The sequence below is a fragment of the Gasterosteus aculeatus genome, chromosome 20 (assembly GCF_964276395.1).
Source record: "Gasterosteus aculeatus chromosome 20, fGasAcu3.hap1.1, whole genome shotgun sequence".
Taxonomy (NCBI): domain Eukaryota; kingdom Metazoa; phylum Chordata; class Actinopteri; order Perciformes; family Gasterosteidae; genus Gasterosteus; species Gasterosteus aculeatus.
In genome coordinates, this window is record NC_135707.1 from 19,865,527 (window position 1) to 19,893,012 (window position 27,486).

Below are 27,486 nucleotides of genomic sequence, written 5' to 3' on the forward strand. Positions count from 1 at the left end.
AATCTTTTTCAGTAAACATCCCAGTATGATTCAATGCAAACACGCTTTGCTTTGCAGTTAAATATTTAACATTTATTCTAATAGTTTAACACATCTCATTAAAACTATTCAGTATATTAAAGCAATAAGTTACGACAGGCTGTACTATCGTCCGATAATGTAACAATTGGTGGGTGTTGGAGGGCCGGCAACCCACTCTAAACCAATCAGAACGCTGGATTTCATCTACCGTATTATAATAATGAATATGATATAACTACCATGTCGTAACCATTATAAATATCCAATATAAATTTAATATAATATTTGTATTATATGAAAAGGAATCTATTGAGGAAAGACCAACTCAAAAGCCCCATAAAACATTACACAATGAATTATTTTGGATAAAATGTCCCTGTTTTCAAGCACGTCCTGGTTGTGTGTCCTCACTGCAGTCCTGTGTGCATCGCAGCTGGGTAGCAATATTAACCATAACATGGCGACGTGACGAGTTTATCGCTGCGGTCAACCAGCCTCCAAGCCTCCTCCGCCGTGTATATACAGCATTAGCACTTAGCTAACTAGCTATTTAAACCTGCCGGTGTAGCATCTTTACATACAGAAGCATTGTATGTGCGGCGTGCGAGACTACTGAGGTCAACTCAGCAGACACTTAGATTTTAGTGCACATGCTGACATTTACGGTACTAAACACGTAATTGGAATAAAGGCTATTTAAATAGCAATGATAATTATAGTAGTACAAAAAATGAAATATTTTTATTGTACAAGTGGAGATTTTCTCCAAAGTAAAAGTCCCATAAGTATGTTCAAAAAGATAATTTCTTCATATTTGAGCAGCAAAAAAAACATTTTCCCCAATATTCCACACAAGACGAATGTACATGTGTTAAGGATCTCTCTGACTCCCGTACAAAATTTTTATATTTTTCCAAAGTAGAAGTCCTATTTTTGCAACTTCAAAAAGATAATTTCTTAATGTTGGTATTGCAATGAAAATACTTTTCTCAATAAGTCCAAACAAAGACCAATGTGCATGTGTTAAGGATGTCACAACGGCCGGGGTGGCGTGGCAGGAAGTAGGGCTCAGACGCAGACCCATTTGGAGCCAGGCCCAGATGGAGGGCCCGACAGCGAGCATCTGAGGCCGGGCTTGCTGTGGAGCCCGGCTGGGCACAGCCTGAAGGAGTGAGGCGGCACCCCAAAACTCTACTCCCTATGGGCTCACCACCTGTGGGAGAAACCGATGAGGTCGGGTGCGCTGCTACAAGGGTGGCAGTGACGGTGGGGGGTCTACACGGAACAGACCTGGGCGGCAGATGCTGGCTCTGGGGACGTGGAATGTAACCTCGCTGGGGGGGGGGGAGGAGCCGGAGCTTGTGCGGGAGGTGGAGCGTTATCAGTTGGATCTGGTGGGGTTTACCTCTACGCACAGCCTCGGCTCTGGAACCACACTCCTGGATAGGGGATGGACTCTATTCTACTCCGGAGGGGCCCATGGTGTGAGGCGCCAGGCGGGTGTGGGGATACTTATAAGTCCCCGGCTGAGTGATGCTACATTGTAGTTTACCCCGGTGGATAAAAGGGTCGCCTCCCTACGCCTTCGGGTGATGGGGGGGAAAACTCTGACTGTTGTCTGTGCATATGCACCAAACAGCAGCTCAGAGTATTCAGCCTTTTTGGAGACCCTAAATGGAGTCCTGCATGGGGCTCCAGTAGGGGACTCCATACTACTGGGAGACTTCAATGCGCACATGGAGATGGAGATAACTGGAGAGGCGTGATTGGGAGGAATGGCCTCCCTGAACTGAACCCGAGCGGTTGTTTGTTACGGGACTTCTGTGCCAGTCACGGATTGCCCATAACAACCATGTTCGAATACAAGGATGTTCATAAGTGTACGTGGTACCAGAACACCCTAGGCCAAAGATCAATGACCAATTTTGTAATCGTACCGTCTGATCTGAGGCCGCATGTTCTGGACACTCGGGTAAAGAGAGGGGCAGAGCTGTCAACTGATCACCATCTGGTGGTGAGCTGGGTCAGAGCAGTGTTAATTTTGGCAGCTATTTTTGATTTAGTAAAAATGCATATTAGTTTTAGTCAGATTTAGTCATTTTAATCCTTAGTCGCGGTCCGTAGTTGGTGCACGAGAACCACCGCTGCACTGATGCGAGCGTTCTGGGTTTGTGGATGACGTCACCATGACGCGTTAATAACCGCGTACGGGGCCGTACTTTGCCGGTCTGTTGTCACGTTAGCTGCGTGCGAATTTAAGGGGGGGAAAGTATCGTGACTTCGTCAACCACCAACATGTTCGTCTCGTCTCGTTAACGAAAGTTAGAATAGAATAGATTTAGACATAGTTTTTATTTTTTTTAGATCGTTTTCGTCACGTCTTAGTCTCGTCTTAGTCATGGAAAAAAGGTTCGTTAACGAAATTTTTTCGTCATAGTTTTCGTCGACGAAATTAACACTGGGTCAGAGGATGGGGGAAGACTCGGGACAGACCCGGTAAACCCAAGCGTGTAGTGAGGGTGAACTGGGAACGCCGGCGGAGCTTCTCTCACATTCCTGTGGAGGTAGGGGACATTGAACCAGAGTGGTTCACGCCTCTTCAACATTGCGTGGAAGTCTGGGACAGTGCCAAAAGAGTGGCAAAACGGGATGGTGGTACCTCTCTTCAAACATCGGGACCAGAGAGTGTGTGCCAATTACAGGGGTATCACACTACTCAGCCTCCCGGGTAAAGTCTACTCCAAGGTGCTGGAAAGGAGGGTTCCACCGATAGTCGAACCAAGGATTGAAGAGGAACAATGCGGTTTTCGTCCTGGTTGCGGAACGACGGACCAGCTCTTTACTCTTTCCAGGATCATGGAGGGGGCTTGGGAGTATGCTCATCCAGTCTACATGTGTTTTGTGGAGAATGCGTATGACCGGATCCCCCGAGAGAAACTGTGGGAGGTGCTGCGGGAGTACGGGGTGAGGGGGTCCTTGCTTGGGGCCATCCAATCCTTGTATGCCCAAAGCGAGAGCTGTGTTCTGGTGCTCGGCAGTAAATCGGAGGCGTTTCCGGTGGGGGTTGGCCTTCGCCTTGTCACCAATCTTGTTTGTGGTCTTCATGGACAGGATATCGAGGTCGTAGTCGGGGGAGAGGAGGGTCTACAGTTCGAGGGGCTGCGGATCTCATCGCTGATTTTTGCAGATGATGTGGTCCGGATGGCATCTTCTGTCTGTGACCTCCAACTCTCACTGGAGCGTTTCGCAGTTGGCATGAAGATTCGCACGTCTAAATCTGAGGCCATGGTTCTCAGCAGGAAACCGATGGATTGCCTACTCCAGGTAGGGAATGTGTCCTTACCCCAAGTGAAGGAGTTCAATTACCTCGGGGTCTTGTTCACGAGTGAGGGGAAGATGGAGTGAGTTTGGCCGGAGAATCGGAGCAGCGGGGGCGGTATTGCACTCGCTTTACCGCACCATTGTGACGAAAAGAGCCGGAAGACAAAGCTCTCGATCTACTGGTCAATCTTCGTTCCTACACTCACCTATGGTCATGAAGGATGGGTCATGACCGAAAGAACTAGGTCACGGGTACAAGCGGCCAAAATGGATTTCTTCAGGAGAGTGGCTGGCGTCTCCCTTTGAGATAGGGTGAGAAGCTCAGCCATTCATGAGCTTGGAGTAGAGCCACTGCTCCTTTGCGTCGAAAGGAGCCAGTTGAGGTGGTTTGGGCATCTGGTGAGGATGCCCCCTGGGCGCCTCCCTAGGGAGGTGTTCCAGGCACAGCTGGGAAGCGGCCCCCGGGGAAGACCCAGGACTAGGTGGAGCGATTATATCTCAAGGCAAGTGGGGACTAAGGGTGTGATGTTAACCTTAAGTTCATAAAATTGTTTGAACAGCATATCAAAAAGGTCTTAATTTGGGCGGGAGTTTCTATTTACCGAGGACACGTAGGGTCTTCCATCCATCCATCTGCAAACTACTGGAGTGTACTGTATCCCAGCCAACTTTGGGCGATAGATGGAGTACACCCTGGATTGGTCGCCAGCCAATCGCAGGGCTCATGCAAATGAGGGAGCATGCTTTTTGCAGCATCAGCTAAGTATTAAATATTCCTTAAATAAGTAAAATATTAAGTTTATGAGCCTCTATTTTGTGCAAAAAATGACAGCTTTTTCTGAACATACATTAATGAAAAAAGTGTTTGTCTATTGTGTCACTTTCTGGCACATATATGGATACATAATCTCTTTCTTTTCAAAGCACTGAATCTATTTCACTTAGCATGCATATATGTTACACTAAAGTAGCGCAGCAGCTCTGATGACCTTTCCAGTGTTTGGCTGGTCATCGGCGCTGTGCAGCAATGTCTTTTGAGATGTTTTTAATGAAGCCCCCTTATGATCAGATCTAAATGAAAGAGGGTACACTGAATGATAAATACTTCCAACTTAAAATAAATTGAAATCACTAAAATTGTGGAATCTAGAGTTTTGTATCAAATTCTGAAGAAAGATGAATGGATAAAAAACAAGTAGAACCACAAGGTTGCATGTGTTTGTTGTTGTGGCTGCTGCTGCATTGGGCTCTCCAGATTGCCTTTCAATGTTGTGTTGTGTAGTCCCTAAACTCAAAGATATCTAGAATCATGGCAAATTTTTCAAATGTTGTTCCCAAGCCTGAGATTATTTAACAATTTCCAAATCAGGAAACAGCTGGAGTTTCATTGAAAGCCATTCCTTTATCATTGGCACGTTCACATTTATGTAAGAAAAGAAAAATGTTCCTGTGATTTCCAATAAATAAGTCTAACCAATAATCACTGTCTAAACTGTATGTGCAACTAGGATACATTTAGTCCTTTCATGTTTCACTTTAAATAGAACAAATTCTGGATATCTGGACGGCTAAGATACACTACATTGTACAAATATTAATTAAAGAGGAAGGAATGATTCTATCTTTCCTCAAAAGGAGAATATCAGGTTTGAAGAGGAGAAACTATTGTACTTTCATCCCATTCTAAAGAAACATTGATGGGCAGAGGAATGAAGAGTTTACACTTCATGTCCCTCTAGACAAGTGGGACACTTCACCAGACCAGGTCTGTGTGGACCAACACGTTATTGGACCACCTCCTTAGCCAAGAGCACCTGCTGAACCCTGTTCATGTCTACGGTTAACGTCCATGTCCAATTTGGTCCTGTCCACAACCTAGCAAGCAGAAACAAACAAGAAACACAGATGATTGCAGACTCTAAGCCCGATTTCCAGAGTGGGCTGAGGCTCCATCGCAACTGAGAGCATGAAATCTGGATCTGGATCAGGACATCTCCATGTTAAATCCCATCCAGAGGGAGTCAGGCTCACATTGTTGTCAGATCATCATCAGCTGTGTGTAAACAGGCTTGTATACTTTCAAAGGCCACCTTACTCGGATGGGGATGATACTGAAGTGTGAAAACCATAAGTTAATATGAACTTGGTGTGGTTAGGCAGCAGTGTAACAGCAAAGCTGGAACATAAAGCTGAGCTGAGATCCGATCAGATGATGGTGGATAAGCAAAGACCTCATAATCTGATATCAATACCACATTTGGGCACATTTAGCTAGATGAGACCAGCTAACCAGGTAGAAATGGAGTTGTTCCAAATCTTGAGAATGAAATGCAGAAGGCTGCCATAGTGTGTAGCCTTCTTTTTTCAGAAAAATAAAAATTCCAGTTTATTACAGCGTGCGTCTTTTTGGATTTCAAACATTGTTCTCTCATTGTTAATGCTTAGATAATACATCAGAGGCAAATCACTGAAATATGTGGAATGGAGAAACTCGAGCAGTGAGACAGACACATACACACAGGTTGGAAAGGAACACTTTAATAAGCTCATCTATACCATTTCATATCATAATTAATACACCTGTAATCCTATGAAGTGCTGTCAAAATAAAAAAAATTAAATTGATGAAGCATTTAACAGTTTTGTCTCAGCTGTTGAAGTGTTTCCAACCTGTCGGACCAGAGGATCACGATGCTGTTTCTTGAACACTTGGACCCACTTTTGGTAATGCCATCGTGTCTGAACATCTTAGCCGTCCAGTGTACAGTAACTGGTTTGTACCAGGACAACATGAAATAAACAGGAACACTGTGAGAGGACTACAGGACCCCGCCTGTAGAAGGCCAAGTAATGGTTTAACTACAAGAAAACATGGTGGTCACAGCTGTCATAGGCACTTCCATCAATCCACAATCATTGTGAAAAGTATTCATGTCTTCCATGTGTGCTTCCCTCTGGACAGCATCACTTGTCCCTCCCTAAAACCAACATAGTACACACCTGTTCCACACCGCAGGGCAGGTGATGCAGTCTATGTATCCGCTCCATGAGCAGAGAGGACAGTGCTGGAAAAATACACTAAATACACAACTACACCTTGGCAGATCAGTCCGAATCATCACCTCTGGCCTCTTATTACTCCACTTCTACATCATCTCGCTCATCAAAGACAGGAAATCTGAGCCCAGATCAGTTTGTCAGGGTCACGTATATGGCAGTATTCTGTCAATGGGTAGCAGTCCAAAATTTAGGCTAGCCATTCAGAAGCCACAGAGTGCTAATGTGCCGCAGAGATGGCATCAAACTGGCACAAAAAGGCTGTGTGTGTGATCAATGTTCTGTTTTATCTGAGACATGTTTATGGAAAGATATAAAGACCATCATTGTATTCAAATAAATATACATATATTTGAATTAGTCATCCTCAAAATTAATAGGTCAAATTCAAAACATAATTTTCATTCCAATAACTCCAAAAATCAGGTTCTAATCTTTTCTGTTAATTCATTGAATATGACATTCAAATTTAAATACAATCTCTACTGGCACATATAATCACACAAATAGTACACAGCACGTGTGTGTGTGTTCGGTAGTGAGTGGTGTGTGATCACAGGTGTGTATGAAAGTGTTTCAGTGGTGTTTTTATTTGACATGTAAACATTCAGTTAAGTTTAGGAGCTAGAGCAATTTTAGGCAAATGACTTCATTCCAAAAACTCTCCAGTGCCTTGTCATGGGCGTGTGTGTGTGGTCCTTAGCTGTCCACGACCTGGTGTGGAAGAGTGACAGAGGAGCCATTGATAAATGAGCCTTGTTTGTCTCTTCCCTTCAGAAAATACGTGAGTAGTTCCCCTTTTCCCTTCACAAAGATGGGCCCCCTCCTCACAAAGCGGAAGCTGTACTCCTTCAGGATGTTGTAGCAGTCCTCCACCACCTGGAGGCAACACAAACACACACAGGCTGTGAGATGGTTCCTCAGAAGAAATGTGACACACATTCCATAACTAGATCCTATGAATCTCCAGGGAGTTCCCTGGAGCAGGCTGATCCACTAGTTACAAAATAGAACTTTCCCTTTCAGGCACGAGAGCCCTTCTAAAAGATGACAGACACATATCAATAATCAATCCCTTGGATGGCAGGCACAAAGCAAAGTGTTGGTCTCTACCTGCTGTCGTCCAGGGTCCCTTTTTGTAGCTCTCTTCGAACACCGGGATATTCAAATCGCTCTATGTAGCTGTTTCAAGTTGTCCATAGGCTATGGCTCCGAGATACAGTTGCGGTCAAAAGTTTAGATACCCTTGTAAAGAACAAAATGTCATGGCTCTCTTGAGTTTCCTGTTATTTCTACATGTCTGATTTGTCTCTGATAGAGTGATTGGAACAGATACTTCTTTGTCACAAAAAACATTCATGAAGTTGGGTTCTTTTATGACTTTAATATGGGTTAACAGAAAAAGTGATCAAATCTGCTGGGTCAAAAATATACATACAGCAACATGAATTAGCAATTTTGGTGACTCAGAAAGTTGGGTCAATGATATGAGCTTCATAGCATGGCCTCTTAACTTCTTGTGAGTGATTATGAGTGACTACAGCTGGTGACTTCTCTGAGGCCAGTTAAATAGGGCTCATTTGAAGAAGTCAGAAAAGTCATTTGCAGCCATTTCAAAGCAGCTGCAAGTCCCAAGAGCAACAGTGCAAACAATTGTTTGTAAGTATAAAGTGCATGGCACTGTTTTGTCACTGCAACAATCAGGAAGATAACGCAAGCTATGACCTGCTGCTGAGGGAGAATTGGTCAGGAGGGTGAAGAGTCAACAGAGAACCACCAAAAAGCAGATCTGCCAAGAATTAGAAGCAGCTGGAACACAGGCGTCAGTGTCCACAGTCGAGCGTGTTTTGCATCTCCATGGACTGAGTGGCTGCCGTTTTACTGCCAGTTCTCTCTGTTTGAAGTTATCTTGGTTGCTAGTTTGCTCTTTCAGTTTTTTAGTGCCAGTTGGTGTTCTAGGGTCTACTATTAAGTTAACTGCCAGTGTGCCCTCCTAACTTTGCTAGGTTTGACCTGATCTAAGTCTGTTTTGCCTTCTCTTCTGAAGCAAATAAGACTTGAATCCTTAACCTCTGTTTGTCAAAACACCACATGGTGATTGTTCACTGATTAGGGTGTCAAGCAATTGGTGTTTTGCATTTTGAGGAGTTTCTGTCGAGGCCAATCGACCTTTTGACTCCTTAACGACGGTGGAGTGGTCAGCGCAGCCGTAGCCGACTTCCACTAACGAGGGAGTATTTAACTACAGATCGAGTGAAGCGTTAGCTTATCCTCGCAGCACGAAGAAGAGCAGGACAAAGACTAGGGAGTCTTTCGTGGGAGTCAAGACGAGGAGGACAAAGACTAGATACTACAGGCCTCGGGATAGATCTGCTCTCTATCGTAACCTCTCCTATCCCACCCGGTCCACACACGTCCAGCACCTCGTCACAGGGGGCCTCTGGAACTGCCAGTCAGCTACTCGCAAGGCAGACTTCATCTCCAGCTTTGCTATCCAACAGTCGCTTGACTTTCTCGCTCTCACCGAGAGCTGGATCACACCGGAGAACACATCCACCCCAGCCGCTCTCTCCTCCGCCTTCTCCTTCAGCCACACACCCAGGCCCACTGGTAGGGGTGGTGGCACAGGTTTACTCATTTCACCCAAATGAAGCTTTTCTCTTTACCCTCTTCCACCATCCACCCCACTGTCTTTCGAATTCCATGCTGTAACGGTTACTCACCCGGTACAACATTGTTGTCCTTTACCGTCCCCCAGGCTCCTTGGGTCATTTCTTGGATGACCCAACAGTCCAACAGTCGCTTGACTTTCTCGCTCTCACCGAGAGCTGGATCACACCGGAGAACACATCCACCCCAGCCGCTCTCTCCTCCGCCTTCTCCTTCAGCCACACACCCAGGCCCACTGGTAGGGGTGGTGGCACAGGTTTACTCATTTCACCCAAATGAAGCTTTTCTCTTTACCCTCTTCCACCATCCACCCCACTGTCTTTCGAATTCCATGCTGTAACGGTTACTCACCCGGTACAACATTGTTGTCCTTTACCGTCCCCCAGGCTCCTTGGGTCATTTCTTGGAAGAACTGGACATTCTCCTGTCCAATTTCCCTGAAAATGGCCCTCCACTCATCATCCTCAACATCCAGAGAGAAGTCATCTGACCTCTTAAGCCTAGTTTATGATTCTGCGTTTTCAGAGCAACACAGACGCAAGCCCCCCTTGCGTGTCCCTTGCGTGCCTTTTCACACCTCTTTGCATGCTTGCGTGTGTCGAGCCATTTGCAGCGCACATGGCTGCGATTGGTCTGCTAACTATATCCTTTACGGAGTCTCACATTTCCGCTTTCATAGCCCGGATACCGCCATTATTAAAACAAAGAATGTTTACGAGAGAACGGATCAGATTTAAGAACTGATGATTAAATATAACCACTTATACAAGCCGTCATTGGCGGGTTGTGGAGTTGTGGAGGAAAATGCGAGACAAAAAGGAGCAGTGGCGATGCACGGGGCAATAAAGTTATGATAAATAAATAAACAAATAAATAGACGTGAATTTCTAGGTCGTCTTCAACAAAAACACGCTACTCTGCCTATTGTTCTGGCGGTGAATTGCTCTGCAACACACGCAAGCCTTTTAGAACCATGGATTGAAACGAGTGCGTCGACGCAACAACGCAGACGCAGAAGCATGCGCCAGCCTTTACACCTACTTCTTTCGCTCTATCACTCAGTCCCTCTCCTCCTACTCACAAAGCCGGCAATCACCTTGACTACATCTTCACTAGAAACTGCTCTACCACTAACCTCTCTGTAACTCCACTTCATGTGTCTGACCACTTCTTCATCTCTTACACTCTCCCTCTCTAACTAACAACCCTCCCCCATGGACTGACTCTGTACCTGTTCGTCGCAATATTTGTTTCCTCTCTGGCCTCCTCTGTTCTATCAGCTCTCCCGTCTACTGACTCCTTCTCACTCTTTCATCCGAACGCTGCCGCAGAGACTCTCCTCTCAACTCTTTCCTCCACTCTCTGCCCTCTTACGACCCGACGGACTGGCAAATCCCCTCCGGCTCCGTGGCTGTCTCAACCGGTCCGTGCCATGAGAGCCACGATGCGAGCATCGGAAAGTAGATGGTGTAAATATAAACGCCCTGATCACCTGCTTGAATTTTAATCTCTCCTCTTCTTCTGCTTCTATCTCTGCTGCCAAAAGCTCTTTCTACCAATCCAGAATTGAATCTTCATTTTCTAACTCCAAAAAACTCTTTTCGATCTTCTCCAACCTCCTCAAACCCCCTAGCCCTCCTCCACCCTTCTTCCGGGTGACTTTGTCAACTACTTTACCAAGAAAATTGCTGATATACGCTCCTTTCTCAAACCCACCTCCTACTTCTTGCGTCCCACTGACTTCCCCTCTATTGCCCTCACTTTCCTTTCACCCCCCAGTCCCCTAACCAAATTCTTACCCTAGTAACCTCTGCCCGTTCGACCAACTTCCCTCTTGACCCCATTCCATCACATCTTCTACAATCTATCGCACCTGACCTTCTTCCTTTCCTCACCTGTCTCATCAACAATGCTGTTATCTGGCGGTTTTCCCAATTCTCTGAATGAGGCAAGAGTTAACCCTCTCCTGAAGAAACCTACCCTCAACCCTTCTGAAGAAAACTACAGACCGGTCTCTCTTCTTCCCTTTTTGTCCAAAACCCTTGAACGTTCGATCTTTAACCAACTCTCCTCCTATCTCCACCATAACAACCTCCTTGACCCCCACCAGTCAGGCTTCAAGGCAGGCCATTCCACTGCTCTCCTTGCAGTCTCAGAGAAACTCCACACTGCTAGAGCCGCCTCTCTGTCCTCATCCTTCTGGACCTCTCTGCTGCATTTGACAGTCAACCACCAGTTCCGTATTTCCTCCCTTCAGGAACTTGGTGTCTCAGGCTCTGCTCTCTCCCTTCCCTCGTCCTACCTCGACGGCCGCACCTACCGGGTTACCTGGCGAGGATCTGTGTCGGAACCTTGTCCTCTTACTACTGGAGGTCCTCAGGGTTCCGTCCTGGGTCCCCTCCTCTCCTCGCTCTACACCAACTCTGTAGGCGCTGACATTCGCTCGCATGGCTTCTCCTACCACAGCTATGCCGATGACACCCAACCAATTCTCTCCTTCCCTTACTCGGACACCCAGGTGGCGGCACGGATGTCTGCCTGTCTAACTGACATCTCTCAGTGGATGTCGCCCACCATCTGAAAATCAACCCCGACAAGACTGAACTACTTCTCTTTCCGGGAAAAGATTCTCCGACCCTGACAGTCAACTTTGGCAACTCCGTGCTAACGCCCACTTTGACCGCTAGGAACCTCAGCATCACACTTGACAGCCAACTTTCCCTGACTCCCAACATCGCTGCGACAACACGATCCTGTAGATACACGCTCTACAACATCAGGAGAATACGTCCCCTTCTCACTCAGCCGAGGTTCTGATTCAGGCTCTTGTCATCTCCCACCTGGACAACTGCAACTCGTTCCTGGCAGGTGTCCCCGCTACCGCCATTCGACCTCTGCAGCTCATCCAGAATGCAGCAGCTCGACTGGTCTTTAACCTTCCAAAATTCTCCCACACTACTCCACTCCTCCGCTCTCTTCACTGGCTACCGGTGGCCGCCCGCATCCAGTTCAAAACATTGGTGCTCACGTACCATGCTGTGAATGGATCAGGTCCAGCTTACATCCAGGACATGGTCAAACCCGACATCCCGACCCGCACTCTCCGCTCTGCATCTGCAAAACTGCTCGTTCCTCCCTCACTGAGAGCAAAACACTCAACTAGATCACGACTCTTTGCTGTCCTTGCTCGGAAATGGTGCAACGAGCTCTCTGAAGACATCAGGACCGCAGAGAGCCTTCACATCTTCCGCTGCAAACTAAAGACACACCTCTTCAGCCACCACCTCGACTAAAGACTAACAAATTGTAAAACCTAAATTGTACTTGTAATGTCATCTATAGCAAATTGTAAATTGGCTTATTTGAGGAAATTGCACTTTCTTGTTCTTCTGAGTTTGTACCCTATGGTTGAATGCACTTACTGTAAGTCGCTTTGGATAAAAGTGCCAGCTAAATGACATGTAATATGTTTAGAAGAGAAAAGGTGAGGCCTTTAACCCCAAGAACACCATGCCTACCGTCAAGCACGGGGGTGGTAGTATTATGCTGTGGGGCTGCCAATGGAACTGGTGCGTTACAGAGAGTGAATGGGATAATGGAGGATTACCTTCAAATTCTTCAAGATAACCTAAAATCATCAGCCCGAAGTCCATGTCAGAAAGCCATCAAATTTAACTGAACTGCACCAAGTCTGTCAAAAGGAGTGGTAAAAGATTAAACGAGAAGCTTGTGGATGGCTACCAAAAGCGCCTAATTGAAGGAAATGGCCAAGGGACATGTAACCAAGTACTAGCACTGCTGTATGTATATTTGTGACCCGGCATATTTCATCACTTTTTCGGTTAACCCATAATAAAGTCATAAAAGAACCAAACTTCATGAATGTTTTTTGTGACAGTGTGATTGGAACATATACTTCTTTATCAGAGAAAAATCAGACTTGTAGAAATAACGGGAAACTCAAGAGAGCCATGACCTTATGTTCTTTACAAGTGTGTGTGTGGGTGTGTGTGTGTAAACTTTTGACCACAACTGTAGATTTCATAAACCTGGAGCAGTTTTGGCTCCTCCCACCAATGTCTGTGACCTTATGGAAACCCCATTCATGGCTATAGCAGAGACCTTGAAAGTGTAAGCTTTGCAGTATTACACATTTATATTGCCACATTAATTAAAATAAAACGCAATTCATTTACAAGGTTTTTGAACAAAATGTAATGTACTGTATATATCCAACATGTTTGTGCCCACAATTGTTTCTCATACAATTAAAGCTCCATCTCCACTATTCATACTTTTACAACCCTAAAACCTCTCCTGTTTATAAAGTTTGACTGTTTATGGACGATACCAACGAGCCCTGTGGCCTAGTGTGCGACAGTAATCTTCTATTTCATTTTCTGAACACTGTTCTCTCATTGTTAACACTTACATTTTCTAGAAGCTTTTCCATAATACTCAATGCTTTACCTGGATGTTTCCCATGACACCCGTGGACTCCATGCGACTGGCCACATTCACAGTGTTGCCCCAAATATCGTAATGGGGTTTTCGGGCACCGATCACTCCTGCTAACACTCCACCCTTATTCAGACCTAGAGGGATGTGTATGATTATATATGATTGATGACAAACACTATGAGAATTCTTAATTCTTCCGGCATTCACACCAATAATGCTCAGATATTTACTGACACAAAGAAAGAAAAAACCCTATGGACCTATGTCCTTTGTTATCCATCATAGTCAATTCAATTTATTTTGTATATCCCAAAATCAAAATCAGTTAGCTTCTCAATCTTTTCTCACCTGCTCTTTTTTATTTTCTTAGTTTTGATAATACAAACTCTAACACTTAACACTACCAGATTTACCAGTTGGCTTATATATTGACCTTTCCCACCGTGCTAATTCTACCCCCACAACAATATAGACCTACCATATACAATACCAGCTAAACTCTTTTTATGAGGGAGTCTAGCATCAAGGACAGAAGTACAACACACAGACAAAACGGGGCTTGACACATACCGATTCGTAGCATGAAGTTATTGAAGGACTGATAGTTGATGTTCATGAGTGTGACCTTCATGGCCAAAGCAAAGTCGGCCAGGTCTGCCAGGTGCTGCCAGCGCTCTCGATCAGACTGCTCCTCATTCTGTCAAACAAAGCCCTCCTCATCACGACTGGGGAAAAAACACTGAGATGATCTTCAGTGAAGGCCAAGAAGGACCCATACTTTGCACTGCACGATGTCCGTATTAATAAGATAAATTGCCACATTTGTTTACAAATTTAAACCCGTATAGCAATGTAGTTATTGACTACTACATTGGGAGTGAAATTTCACTGTTCCTTTAATTAGTCACAGACACACATTGAAGTTTGGAGAAGACATGCGACCAGTCTGACCTTCATGCATGTGTATCCGTTGCTGACATCTGAGGTGACACCTGATGCTGCCATGTAGGTGCTGCCGATGGTCTTGATTTTTGTTATGCAGCGGAACTGAGGCTCATCCAGCAGCTGACATAGAAATGTATAAAAGGTGAGGTTTAAATGGAAATTAACGGTACACAACTACATCTCTGACTCCTTCAAAAACAGCTCTTGTTCTTTTTGTCTACAGGAGATCCTAACGCCTATTAAATGTTTAATGCTGGGTAGCTCAAGACACTACTGCTAGGAGAACACACAGAATAAGAGGAGCAGCTTACACTGTCAAAGTCAGAGATGATCTCATTGAGGAATCGTAAGCACTCGATTCCTCCATTATTGATGCTCTCCTCTGTGTAGAAGTCAGAGAAATTGGGAATCGAGGCAAACATGACTCCAATCTCATCGTAGGACTGGCTGTACAACTCCTGTAGGTGACAATAACAAGGTGGGGAGGAAGACAGCAGGCGCTTTGTGAAACAAATGCACCAAACCTGAATGTAGGAATTCAAATAACATCAACTCTTGAATAAGCTATGACTAAGATACACACACACACCTCATCCCTCTTTTTGGAGCCCAGGAAGTGTCGAGCCACATGTTCAGGCAGCATGTTGGTCACCAGTGCTTCGTTCCACCGTCTCATCTCGTACACTTTCTCCTTCTGCTCATGGACCTCGATCTTCCACAGGAACAAGGTGCGGGCGAGCTTCTCCACCTTCAAGCAGACACAAGGGCTGGTGTTAGCATTTGACCAGTGTAGATTACTTGCTAACTAATTCTAAAGAGAATGACAGTTACAAACAAAGCAAATATTCTTTTTTAATCAAGCTCCTAAGAGAATTGTCAATTGTCATTTAAGACAAAGCTTAAGACTTTCTTCTAGGCTTCAGTGCATGGTGGTTCCATCTGGATGGTGGTGCAACATTCACTGCCACTGTCATCATTAATAGTAGTCACATTACAATTGCTGACACCATTGCTGCGTTTGATATGCTGCTCTTAATTGTTACGTAAAGTGGCAACATTTATAAAATTCCATCAGTCTAAATACTTGTGTTCAGCAGAGGGGGATGTCAGATCAAGCTGCATTGGTGCACTAGAGAGGCAACAATGAGACAACCCCCAAAACAGGACTGATTTAGCTGGAGCCATAATCACTACTGATAAGAGGCCATTTCTTAACCCTACAGAAGTTCCATAGATTGTCCAACTCCTCCAGGATGGCACATCCACAAGATTTCATGTGTTGCCCAGCACAATCTCCAGAACATGGAGGAGATTCCAGGACACAGGCAGTTACTCTAGGAGAGCTGGACAGGTTTGTAGAAGTGTTAGGGACCCGGTTTTATTAACAGTTTTTCCCCCAGTCTGTGCTTTTGTTTTTGCTTGTTTGGTTTTTCCACCTATAGTTTCCACCTGTGTGTTCCGCCTCCGGCCCCACCCCTCTCCCACGTGCCCAGCTGTGGCTCATTCCGGGGATCACTGGTGACGAGCATAAAGGCTCCTGCTTTCAGAGGCTCGTCGTCGTCGCCAGTCCGTCCCAGTACCCAGGCTGGTCTCAGGTGCCGTTGATGCTGAGATACAGCAGCTAAACCAGTTTATTCATGTTTTGGTTTGTTTTTGTGTCAGACCCACGGAGTACCACGGAGTGCACGTAATCTGCTTTTGAGTTGGACTGTGAGTATGGTGTCGGGCCTCGGGTTTCCACACCAGACCCTGCTTGAGCCACCTCAGACCGCCAGACGTCGGAGTTTCCCTCCCAACTCCAGAGGAGCGCGTTCTGTTTCCCGTATTCCCCTTGTTTGTTTTTTGTGAAAAATAAAGTAATTTTGGCTGAAAATCCAAGGCTGCTGTGCGTGTGCTTTTGGGTCCACCAAATACACCCCATCCCCCCTAACAAGAAGGTCCTCAACCCATCAGCAGGACCAATATCTGCTGATTTGTGTAAGGACGAACCAGTTTAGCACCTGACTCCTACAGAATGACCTCCAGGAGGCTACTGCTGTGTGTGTGTGTGTGCCCCATAATCAGAAACAGACTTCATGAGGGTGGCCTCAGTGTGTGACGTTCTATAGTGTGCCCTGTGCTCACTGCCAAACACCATGGAGCTCCATGGGAATTTGCTACAGAACACCAGGATTGGCATGCCTGCCACTGGCGTCCTGTGCTTTTCACAGATGAGAGCAGGTTCACCCTGCGCTTCATGTGAAAAGGGTCCGCAAAAGCCAAGGAGAACGCTCCGCTGCCTGCAACGTGGTTCAGCATTAGCGCTTTGGTGGTGGTCTGGGGAGGCATATCCATAGAGGGACGCACAGACCTCTACAGGCTAGAGAACGGCAGTTTGACTGTCATTAGGTATGAAATCCTTGAACCCAAGGTCAGACCCTACGCTGGTGCAGTAGGTCCTGGGTTCCTCCTGGTGCACGACAATTCCTGGCCACATGTGGCAAGAGTATGTAGGCAGTACCTGGAGGATGGAGGGATTGATACAATTGAATGGCCCTCACGATCACCTGACCTACACCCGATAGACCACCGCCAGGTTGCTCTTCAGACTTTACAGGAGCTCACTGATCCCACGAGACACCACCCGTCGACTCATTAAGAGCATGTCGCCATGTTGTCAACTCTAAGACCATTGTAAATGTCCATAAGTTGACTTTTAGAAAGATTCATGTTGTGGTTCCACACTCCTCAGAAGCTTTTTCACTGGAAACCCACGTTTTGGAAACAAACAACTCTTTTCTATGAACTTACATGTGGAAAGGAGTTTTCCCTGAATGGCATGAGTAAACTGATGAGGCGTGAGCAAAAACAGCCAGCTGGCTCTCAATCACTCAATGTAGTTGGGCAGAGACAACTATGAGAACTGATTAGTTAATGCTAAACCAGCGATTCAAACTACTTGCCCATAACCCTGATGTTATCTCACGTACTGAAATGTGTCTACGATGCATACATTAGTTAACGGATCTTCAGACTATGCTTCGTACAATACAGATATGCTTGCATATACAAATCAAGTTTACATGTACATTGAACACAGAAGACATGTACTTACATGACGAGAGAAATAATAGAAGCTGACCATCATAATGAAGATCATAATTGTCATTGTGAACTTGGAGGGCACCAGGTATGACCTGTGAAAAAGGACATTGATATATTGACATTGCACATTAATACTGTTTAACCCCCCCCCCCTTGATTCTTGTTGTTCTGTATCTGTACCCTTTAGTTTGAAAGCACTTATTGTAAGTTGGTTAGGACTGTGAAGCCGCATACCCAGATAGGATATATCTGTGGACCGGAACCCTGACACTACGGGAACTAAAGCTGGTGTAGCAGCAGTGATGAACCAGTGGCCAATTGTTGTCTGGAGGGGGGGTTCTCAGTTTTATTGATCTTAATCTCAACACTGCAACGCATTATTAAGACAGTCCACTCAGGGTTGTTCCCAATCCCACTTTTTGATGTTGCCCAAAAGTGGATATTCGCTGACATTAAAAGACGGTGATGTGCTTGTGGTTGGAGGAGACTATGATCCAGTAAAGGAACCGGTTTGAATTAGATCACATGCAACTAAATCTTGGCTCAAATACTCTGTACACACTTGTTTATCTTCTTAAGTTGATTGATTCCTGATCTAATGTCAGTTGAGAAAGGGGTGAAAGTGCTACATGAGGTACAAATACATCTGCCTTACACAGATGATACTGCATCCTGTTTTGCCTCACCTGTAGTCCTGAAAACGGGCCATGTCATAGCTGTCGAAGATGTCCCTCCAGCTGTAGATGTTAACAATGCCGGTGGCCACTGTGATGAGCAGCATCAGCGTGAGCTTGACCATGTGACTGACCTGAACCAGCATGGTTGTGGCCATCAGTGCCAGCACAGCCACGTAGCTATAATATTTGGGGTTGTCCAGACAACCATCAGAGCCAGACCAGGAGGAAGAAAATGAGGAGGAAGCGGATGGGGCAACTGTGGGGCTGTCTGAATCTGGGACTTGAGGCAGACAACTCAGCTGGAGAGACAAAAAGTTGAGAGCTCTGTACGTTCATCACCATAATTCAAAATATCTTTCCTCAGCTTTCCTTCGTCAGCAACATCCAAAACCTTTTTTTGGCCCAATTTCTTGTCATATATATATTTCTTATATATTACAAAATACATACAGTACAGCTCACTCAACACTTATATATATATACCAATATACCAGATGTTAGCTTTACAATAATGGCTTAACCTGAGGTGTTAACTATTGTGGTCTCCCCTTCTCCTTAACACACTTTACTTTTATTCCAAAAGTGAATAAGGAAAGTAGGATCTTTTCATTGGTCAACACGTCACCTGGCAATATTTTGGTTCAGGGGGTTATTAAAAAAATAAGAGGGGTGTTACAATATGCAGAGAAGGGACCAGCTCTCAAATTGAAAAACAAAGCTCTTGAATAAAGTTCTATGTACACAGGTTTTGTCTTTGCAGGTGTAAGAAACCGCAGAGAGCTGCTTACCATGTCCGTGATGTCGGCCACGGTGAGTATGAAGATGGCTGCCATAGCCCAGGTGTTACGAGCCCAGCGGGTGTGGTCGATCCAGGTGGAGAAAGACACTAGCTTCTTGGGAAAGACCTTCCACATACACAATTCCAATAAGGACAGTAACAACACGTTATTTATATCAAACTAGTATGTATGTATATCTATCTATATAGATATAGATCTATATATATAGAGTAATAGCTACATTTAAGGAAAACTATTTTAAATCAATATTTTGACATTTTGAGAAAATGGATTATCTGTTCCTTCTTTGAGAATCCAGACCACAGTTTTTGGTCTCTGGAAACCTTACAACGTCATCGGGACCCCAAGACGTCGGCAAACTGCACTTAAAATGGCTCCAAAATGTAGCAGCCATAAAACCACGTCTTTGAACTTTATCCTTGCTTTCTGTCCTGATGCTTATCTCATCCTGACTCAAGCTACACAATTAAAACACATTGACACTGATTTTCTAAATCAAAAATGTTGTTGCTTTCCAGCCTAACCTGACACACCGGGCAGTCACCATATCTGGAGAATAACTGTTACCATTATGCAGAAAAAAACATGACAAAACCCAAGTATGAAAATTGGTTGTAACTCACTCTAGGGAAGATGGCCGCGAGAGAACAGATTGTCAGGATAAGCAGAACGACTTCTCCCACTGCAAATGTGATGTAGTTTGCAATCAGCCTGTTCCGTAACACACAGACAAACCTTGAAATACACATCACTGGTAGTAGTCAGCAATACCAGTTCAATACATTAACAGCTGCATGTAGACAGATAGAAAACAATACTGCAGAGAGCATTGCGTTTGGTTGTGATAAAGTGGAGGATTTCTCACTGAACAGATTGAATAATCATACAAATAGGATAGGATCATTTTGCTAATTTATGTCTCAACCAGAGCGGCACAAGGGAACCTGGCCACATTGTGCAGAAAAGAAAGAGAGCGAAATAACTCCCGACCAGGGGTCTATGAGGGCCTCCATAGCTGCAGTGAAGAGCAGGACCACACAGGAGCAGCAGAAGGCAGCTCCGCTCTGTTTCTCCTTCTCCACAGAGTATCGAGTCTCCAGCTCTGGATCCGCAAACCTCAGGGAGAGTTTGTTGGTGTGTTTCCCCTTCAGACTGACGAGACAAACCAAAAATAGCACTGATGTCAGTATTTATAGGATTAGATCAGTGTCAATCGTAATGATAAAACACAAAATGACTTTTTCCTTAGTAACCACACAGTAACTTTTTCATTTTTCAGATGTCTCCTGTTTTCAATAAATCATGTGAGCTTAGCCTTCAGTCATATTCAGGTAGGAAAAAAATGCATATGCATATGTAGCGTTCATTACTTTATTCGGCCATGGAAAAGCGATCAGTTTTGCGCATGCACGCTACAATTACTATGGACTAAGACCGTGTTCACTGAGGTCCAAAAAGCATTTGTACTATTTCAACCAAATAACTAAATGTGATCAGGAGTCTGAAGGATACAGGACGCTGTAGGGGTATAGAGTCTTATGCTATGTATCGCTTTAGTGGTTTAGTCACTCAGTGGTTTGAGCGCCTCAGAGCCACTGGTTCAGGCCCGAGAAGGTCGGGTGTCTTCATGTTAGGGTCGACAACTTCCTGAGAACTGCTGCTAGCTTCACCATCACCAAGTTCAGCCTGTGATTGGGAGACATCTTATATTCGGTTCAGCAATGGCTCGGGCTTGCAGCTGGTCCCCATTACGTCTGTGTGCTGTTATGGTGTTCTATTTGTCCTAATTGTCTCCTTGGTTCAAGGCTTTAGCAAATCTGTCCAGATTTGTCTGTGAAGAAACAGATTAGCTGGGGACTGTCCAGTAGTGCAGTCAGGGGTAGCCAGATACTGCAGCAGGAACAGTGAGTTCTTGTCCTCAATGTTCAGGAAAGTGTGAGCAAGCTTTTTCATTCCTGCCTTGAATGTCTGAACATATCTCTCTGCCAGACCATATGTTGCTGGATGTCCTGGTGCACAGAATTCCATTCTGCTTGGCAAAAGTCTGGAACTTGTCTAATGTGAATGTGGTTGCATCGTCTGTCACAATTTGTTCAGGCAGACCGTAAGAAGCAGACCGTCTCCTGAGCCTGGTGTTTGTTGCTTGAGAGATGACACACTACATACGACATACGTAGTGTTTTCCAGGACTCACCCGGGAACTCCCAATGGTGTATTGGAACCTGAAGGGCCTCCCTTGATCCAGCTGCAAAATCTCTCTCTCTTAGGGTTACATCCACAATGTTGAAGGAATAGCAGTACAACTGCATCCTGCATGTCTACAGTAATTTTTGTCATGAGGTAGGTTGGGTTTGTGTCCCCCAGTGACTCTAGGAGCTGTGTTGCCGGGGGCAGTTATTGATGGGCCACAACAAGCACTTTGATTAAGTAGCTCAATCTATAGTGTACTTGGTCTCAGGGTAGCCTTGGTGTGTGTGTGTGGTTGTACAATCAGATCTGTAGCTGTTCATCCTGGAAACTGGGGTGTCAGCAGTGATGCAAGCAGAAAAAAAACATTATCAGTTCAAATATAGTTGAGGATTGATGTTGGATGGCCAGTCTTCCCCAGGTGCCCTGACTATCTTGCTTGGCTACAGCAGCATGCTGACTGATTTCTACATCAGTTCCCTTCCGGTGCGTATCAGGGGGCTGTGGCTCAGGAGGTTAATGCCTGCTTCTTCCTGTCCACATGAATCTATCACCAATTTATTTATAGGAATAAGAATAAACTTTGTATTGGTACCCAAGGTGTCATCCCTTCTCTAAAATCAACATTTCAAATAAGACCTATATGGCTGACAATAGAAGAATCTCTAGCAGTAGCAAACGACAACAAAAATTTTAACTACATATTTTGTATAACGATATGAAGCAGAAACACAAAAGACGTAGGGTTTCATCAACGAGTGGGGGTATTGTCTTACGCTTGGACCGTCTCTCTTTCCAGCAGAGCCTCGTTGAGCAGTTTGTTGAGCTCCTGTTCGTTCTCCTGGGCATCGATGACCCTTTCAGCCAGGTCCCGCAGCCGAAGCCTTCTCCGAGGGTTAGGGAAAGATGGATTTACCACCTCAAGTCGCAGAAAGAAAAAAGTGAATTGAGAACAGTTTTGTGTATTACTTTATCAATGCCATATTGGTAATTATGTTGATCAGCTGATCTGTCGTAACACTTTAATCTACCGCGTAACTCTGTCTGAATATCAACCCCTTGCTTCACAATAAACAAGCCTGTGTATATTAATGATCCCCTTGGGTCCCGCGTCCACATAGCGCGTTTTTCTTTAGCACTTCAGTCCAATGTTTTTGACATTTGACATTTGTTCTTTTTTTCATGTTTTGTTTTTTACAACAATTTCTTGACAAGCACTACACAACAACCATGGTATGGGGGGGTAGCATCACTCCTTCACTGTATGTGAAGATGTATTAGGGTAGTATATTATAGTATCGTATAGTTTTTTGCAGAGGATGTCTGCTTCATACTTGGCAAAGTTGATTTAGTCCCCAATCATTCTCACAAAGAGACACAGTTTATGGTTAAAAAGCCCTCAGGAGCAACAGTTTGTGTCTGTCCAGCCTAACTGCTCCCACTAATTGTAGCTCAGCATAGACAAACATGGCCAAAACAAGCTTTTCCTCAATTTACTACAGTGCCATTACTAGAGCTTTTCTGAAAAGTTCAGAAGTTTAGTTCTCTCAGAGCGTCTTTACACTGCGAAGAGGATGCACTCCATTTCAGACACTCCACCAGCTCACGACCAAATGGAAACATTGAACAGAAGATAATTTCACGGTCTCATATAATCCCTGTGCTCATAACTGTTATGGCCAGCTAATTAAATTCCCCTGAAATTAACTGATTTTAGTTGGAAATGTTGTTATGGCCGGGCTCCGAGGATAGCTTTTCACCATCAACCAGTCGGACGTAGGCAACAGAACATTTTCTACTTGTAATCTTGATTACCCTCGTATCAAGGTCTTCTGGTTCTTCCGGGGAGGTGCACGCTGTGTTTACACTGCCGTTACACTCTGTGGTGTTGATCAACAGGGGGGAGTTTCCGTTGGAAGAGGTAACGGACAGCTTCTAATGGAAACAAGCAAACAGGAATTGCTGATGCATTGCTGTAAAAAGTTTTAAAGACGTTTATTCTTCATTTTTTACATTTTCAACATATCCATGTATTTTGAATGATAACTACACATTGTGTTTTATTTTGAAATCATTCTAAAATGTAGCTTTCAGTAACAATAGCTAATAAAATGTGAATGTCTCTGTGTATCAGATGGCTGTATATGAATCCAGATCGTTTGAATATCCAAATATTGGCTGTGTGGTTGCGTGGCAGGTTAGACTCACTACACCATTGATGCCACTCTTCCCCACAGGTCCTTTAGGAACAACCACTAGGAAAGTCTCGATGCCCCTCTCCCTCAGGTAGTCACAGCGCTCACCTCCATTCCCTGGCTCAACATCAAACTCTCCATGAAGACATTCCAAGGTGCTCTGTGAGATGTGGACACGACTGGTCCACAAGATACACAGGGGTCAAGGGTTAGACAAGTCACTTATCCCCCAACTGCCATGGGGGTGGTCCTGTACACTTCACAGCACTGTGAATAGTCCACACAAAACCAGTTCCTAAGGATTACAAAATGTTGCATAGGGTGAAGTGTCCCAATACTGAACACAGTGTTAGCATGTGAACACAAACAAGGAATGTTTGGTTGTATAAGAGCATTATCCTTCCATATACAGGATATTATGCGGAGGAAAGCAAGAGGAAAACGCTTAGAAGATCTGAGTGTGAATGTAATGTCAATTGTGTAATAGAGCATTTAGCCTCTTCTGGCTTATTTCTGTGGTTTTATGGGTTACTAACTAATACAAATTGGCAGACAGTGTAAACGGGCCAGTTAGTGAATACTGGACCAGGATTCATCAGGTGGACACAAAGAAACCTGTAAATAAATGTTGTGTTTCAAAGAATAAAAGATGATATGAATGTCTTATATTGCATGTGTGGGTTATTTCAACAACAACCATCAGACTGCTAATTACTTTGTTACGGCATCGGACTCCGTGAAAAGGAGTTTGTTAACGGATGACATTGACCAATGTGATATGAGATTGGTACGTTATTTGGTAGATAAGGGCAAGCAGAAAGAAAAGACAATCTTTTAAAACTGGGGGGTGATTTCCCACAAATGCAGCACACATGGACACACCAGTGTACCATTGGATTTCTTTTGTTTTGAACTGTGTAAACATTTGACTTTGACTCTGTGGGTGAGACACAAGCCAGTCACACAGAACACACATCCTCTCAGGCTGTGGCACATTGGGTCAGAAGTAGGTCGTGTCCTGGCCCTCGGGTGCAAAGGGATGTATCTATTTTTTTCTAATTGGGGCTAGAGGAAGCTTTGATCCATAGTCACGGTATTAATACATTAGGCACCAGTGGAGAAGCAGACAGAGGCACCAGCAGCAGTGTGGATATGGCCACCAGAAACAGCTGTTAGCCAGCGAAAGAAAAGGCCAATCCAAACCATTCAGTCCCACAAACATGGACCTGAAGAGTAAAAATATATGTATCCTGTCTGAAGAAATACACTGACAGTGGATTCAAAACAACACTCAACACATGTTTGAGACATGACATTTCAACTGTTCTTTAGTTACTTCGCACAGGAGTCTAAACTAAATGGAGCTGATGCATGGGAAGGAACTTAAAGCTAATATAGTGGCCATAATTGTGACAATGACAAGTGGGTGAATGGATTTATTATTTATTATTATGGACGTTATTATGAATCCTGTCAAGGACACAAACCTTTGGCTGAAAGCCACATAAATATTATTTTAACACGGAAGGCCTGATGTAATTGTGACACATGTAATGGAGCATTGTATTTTCAAAACTTTACCAGGCACTCCGAGGTTCTTACCCGGGTATCCCTCCCGCCTCCATCTTGTTGGCCACAGTGACATCTGTGGACCAGACGTCGTACTGCCAACGTTTCTGACCAAGTACCCCCCCGAGGACTGTACCGCTGTGCAGTCCAACACGCATGTCCACGTCGGTCTGTGTTTTCTCTCTGACATACCTGTCGTTGATTTAAAAAACACCATGATAGATAAGTATCACAAGGAATCCGACATTTTTCCATGTGACTCTGCTCTCTTTTCTCACCGGACCAGCAGGGAACACTGATAGATCTCATTTAGAGCAGCAAGGGACATCCAAACTACAGGAAATCTATTCATGGCAGCTCATCTGGAGTCTGACCAAAATCGATCTGAGCTCAATGATCCCACAGTATTCACTTTGCTTTATTGTACTTATGTGGTCTACAGAAAGTCCATCAGAGTGATTGACTCCACGCTATGGACCCACCCACTGCAGGGCATCAAAATGTAGCTGAGACTGAGGGAACTTTATATCGGGCAAGCTCCTGCCCCCTTTGTCGCTGTACTCACGAGATGGCCTCCACCATGGCCAGGCCCATCATGATGGAGCATGCAGCGTGGTCCTCCCTGTAGTCTGGCAGCCCACAGATACAGTAGTAGCAGTCGCCCAGGATCTTGATCCTCAGCTGGTGATATTTCTGAAAGGGTAATAGAGGTTTAGAGAGAGAAAGGGACAACATTCATCCCCTTACCTTTCTGTCTTTTTCAGTAATTATAGCAAGGACCCTGACTTCATACAGCGACTGTACGAGGTTTCCAATGCCATTCACAACTAACTAATGACACATGACATACACCTTTCCATTTCTATGTATATATGTATATATATATATATATATATATATACATATATATATATATAATATATAAATCTATATACAGTATGTGATCAATCCTCCATGTCAGCAGATGCCAGTCTAGCTCAGACCGACGATCCCTACAAGCAGCCCCTGGACTGGGTAACAGTGTTACCCAGTCCAGGGGCTGCAACCGGCTGGCAACTGGCATTGGGAACACCTGCAGCCAATCAACCCAATCAAGAGGTGACTGATATGGAGGGTGGCTGAATGGCAGACGGCAGGGAGGAAGGAAGAACACCGTCACCATGGGAGACGACCAGCAAGTATTTCACGCCTCTCCTCCTCTGTTTTCCCCCAGGACGAGTCATTGAGGACCTGAGACCCCGACCGGGAGGAATCTTATGTTGTTTTTGACCCTAGCCCCTTCCCCGAAGTTATCAATTAAAAGGATCATTCTTTTATTATCTGACGAGTGTGTCTATTCCTGAAATCTTGCCTCCACATCCCACGGTTTGCCACAATATATATATAATATCACTCATTTCTTTTTATGTACAATCTCTCATGCTTTAAAACCATCCAAATTACTCACATAAGAGGTGGACAAAGACTTTGAATGTGTGTACTACAGTCACAATGTTATGTAATGGTGTGAAACTCACTGCGGCCAGTTTGTCAAAGCGAGCAAAGAGCTCATTGAGCAGTTTGACCAGCTCCTGAGCGCTGCAGGATGAGGACAGCTGTGTGAAGCCCACAATATCTGCAAACAAAATACTACCCCCCCCCCAACAAGACACAGACACAAGATGGCCCATTAGTACAGACACCACGCTCAGTCCCTCATCATCAACATTGATCACAAATCAATCCAGTATGACCAGGAGGACTGATTACAGCAGTTAAGAAAAAGCAGTTTCTTTGATCATGTGGGAACCTAACGTTATTCTAAGGCACACTTGAATCTACATGCACACTTACCTCTCTTTGGTTATCTTGTTTACCAATAACAACTTTGTTTCTTATGTTTTAAGCTGTAGCTTTCTCTCCCAATCTAACTGGGACTCAGCCCAGTACAATGTACCGTGTTTAGTTCTGTACTGTAGATGTGTGGACACCACTGTGAGAAGCTTTCTGGTGCACATGGCCAGAGAAATCAACAAGATGACTTTCATGTTACATACATGGTCAAAGCCCCCCAAGGAACCAAGTTACCTGACATTTTCGTGTCTGTACATGTACATTGTGTTGAACTGCTGCATCTCTTTCTGACTCGGTTCCTTCTTCATGTCCTGAAGCATCTCATCAGCTATGTGTTTTGGAAGAATGGATAGGAGCAAGCGTTCCTGAAGAGGACAAAGGTATACACAGAGAGGACAGGATACACACCTACTGAAAGAAAATCACTTCTTAAAAAGTCATAAGGACCTGTTAGTTTTACTGATAAGAGTTTGATTCATTAATACATACATGTATAGTAGGCTGGCTGACCACAGCAACAAAAAAATAGATCAACATTTTGGGGAAAAATAGTGGCGGTTTCAGATGGGTATACAGTAAATGTAATGTGCATGTTTTAAGAATAGAGCAAAGTAAGGATGCAGTTGCATTACAGACGGACGGGGGGGATATGTGAAGAGGTTACCG

The 27,486-nt window shown here is 44.6% G+C and overlaps 1 protein-coding gene across 1 annotated transcript in view; it reads right to left on the bottom strand.

Annotated features, from left to right (window-relative positions):
* Positions 1-5,864: 5,864 nt before the first annotated feature.
* adcy3a (adenylate cyclase 3a) overlaps positions 5,865-27,486 on the bottom strand; it is a 34,207-nt gene continuing 12,585 nt past the window's right edge. Inside the window, exons 4-21 of the mRNA XM_040164269.2 lie at positions 27,055-27,185; positions 26,505-26,616; positions 25,553-25,680; positions 25,021-25,179; positions 23,432-23,597; positions 23,039-23,158; positions 22,000-22,142; positions 20,027-20,188; positions 19,660-19,747; positions 19,025-19,141; positions 18,246-18,535; positions 17,570-17,651; positions 15,065-15,223; positions 14,787-14,933; positions 14,482-14,595; positions 14,101-14,227; positions 13,540-13,664; positions 5,865-7,278 (exon numbers count right to left, since the gene is read on the bottom strand). Coding sequence (XP_040020203.1) covers positions 7,099-7,278; positions 13,540-13,664; positions 14,101-14,227; positions 14,482-14,595; positions 14,787-14,933; positions 15,065-15,223; positions 17,570-17,651; positions 18,246-18,535; positions 19,025-19,141; positions 19,660-19,747; positions 20,027-20,188; positions 22,000-22,142; positions 23,039-23,158; positions 23,432-23,597; positions 25,021-25,179; positions 25,553-25,680; positions 26,505-26,616; positions 27,055-27,185 — 2,550 coding nt within the window. The 3' untranslated portion in view covers positions 5,865-7,098. The remainder of the gene's footprint in view (positions 7,279-13,539; positions 13,665-14,100; positions 14,228-14,481; positions 14,596-14,786; positions 14,934-15,064; positions 15,224-17,569; positions 17,652-18,245; positions 18,536-19,024; positions 19,142-19,659; positions 19,748-20,026; positions 20,189-21,999; positions 22,143-23,038; positions 23,159-23,431; positions 23,598-25,020; positions 25,180-25,552; positions 25,681-26,504; positions 26,617-27,054; positions 27,186-27,486) is intronic.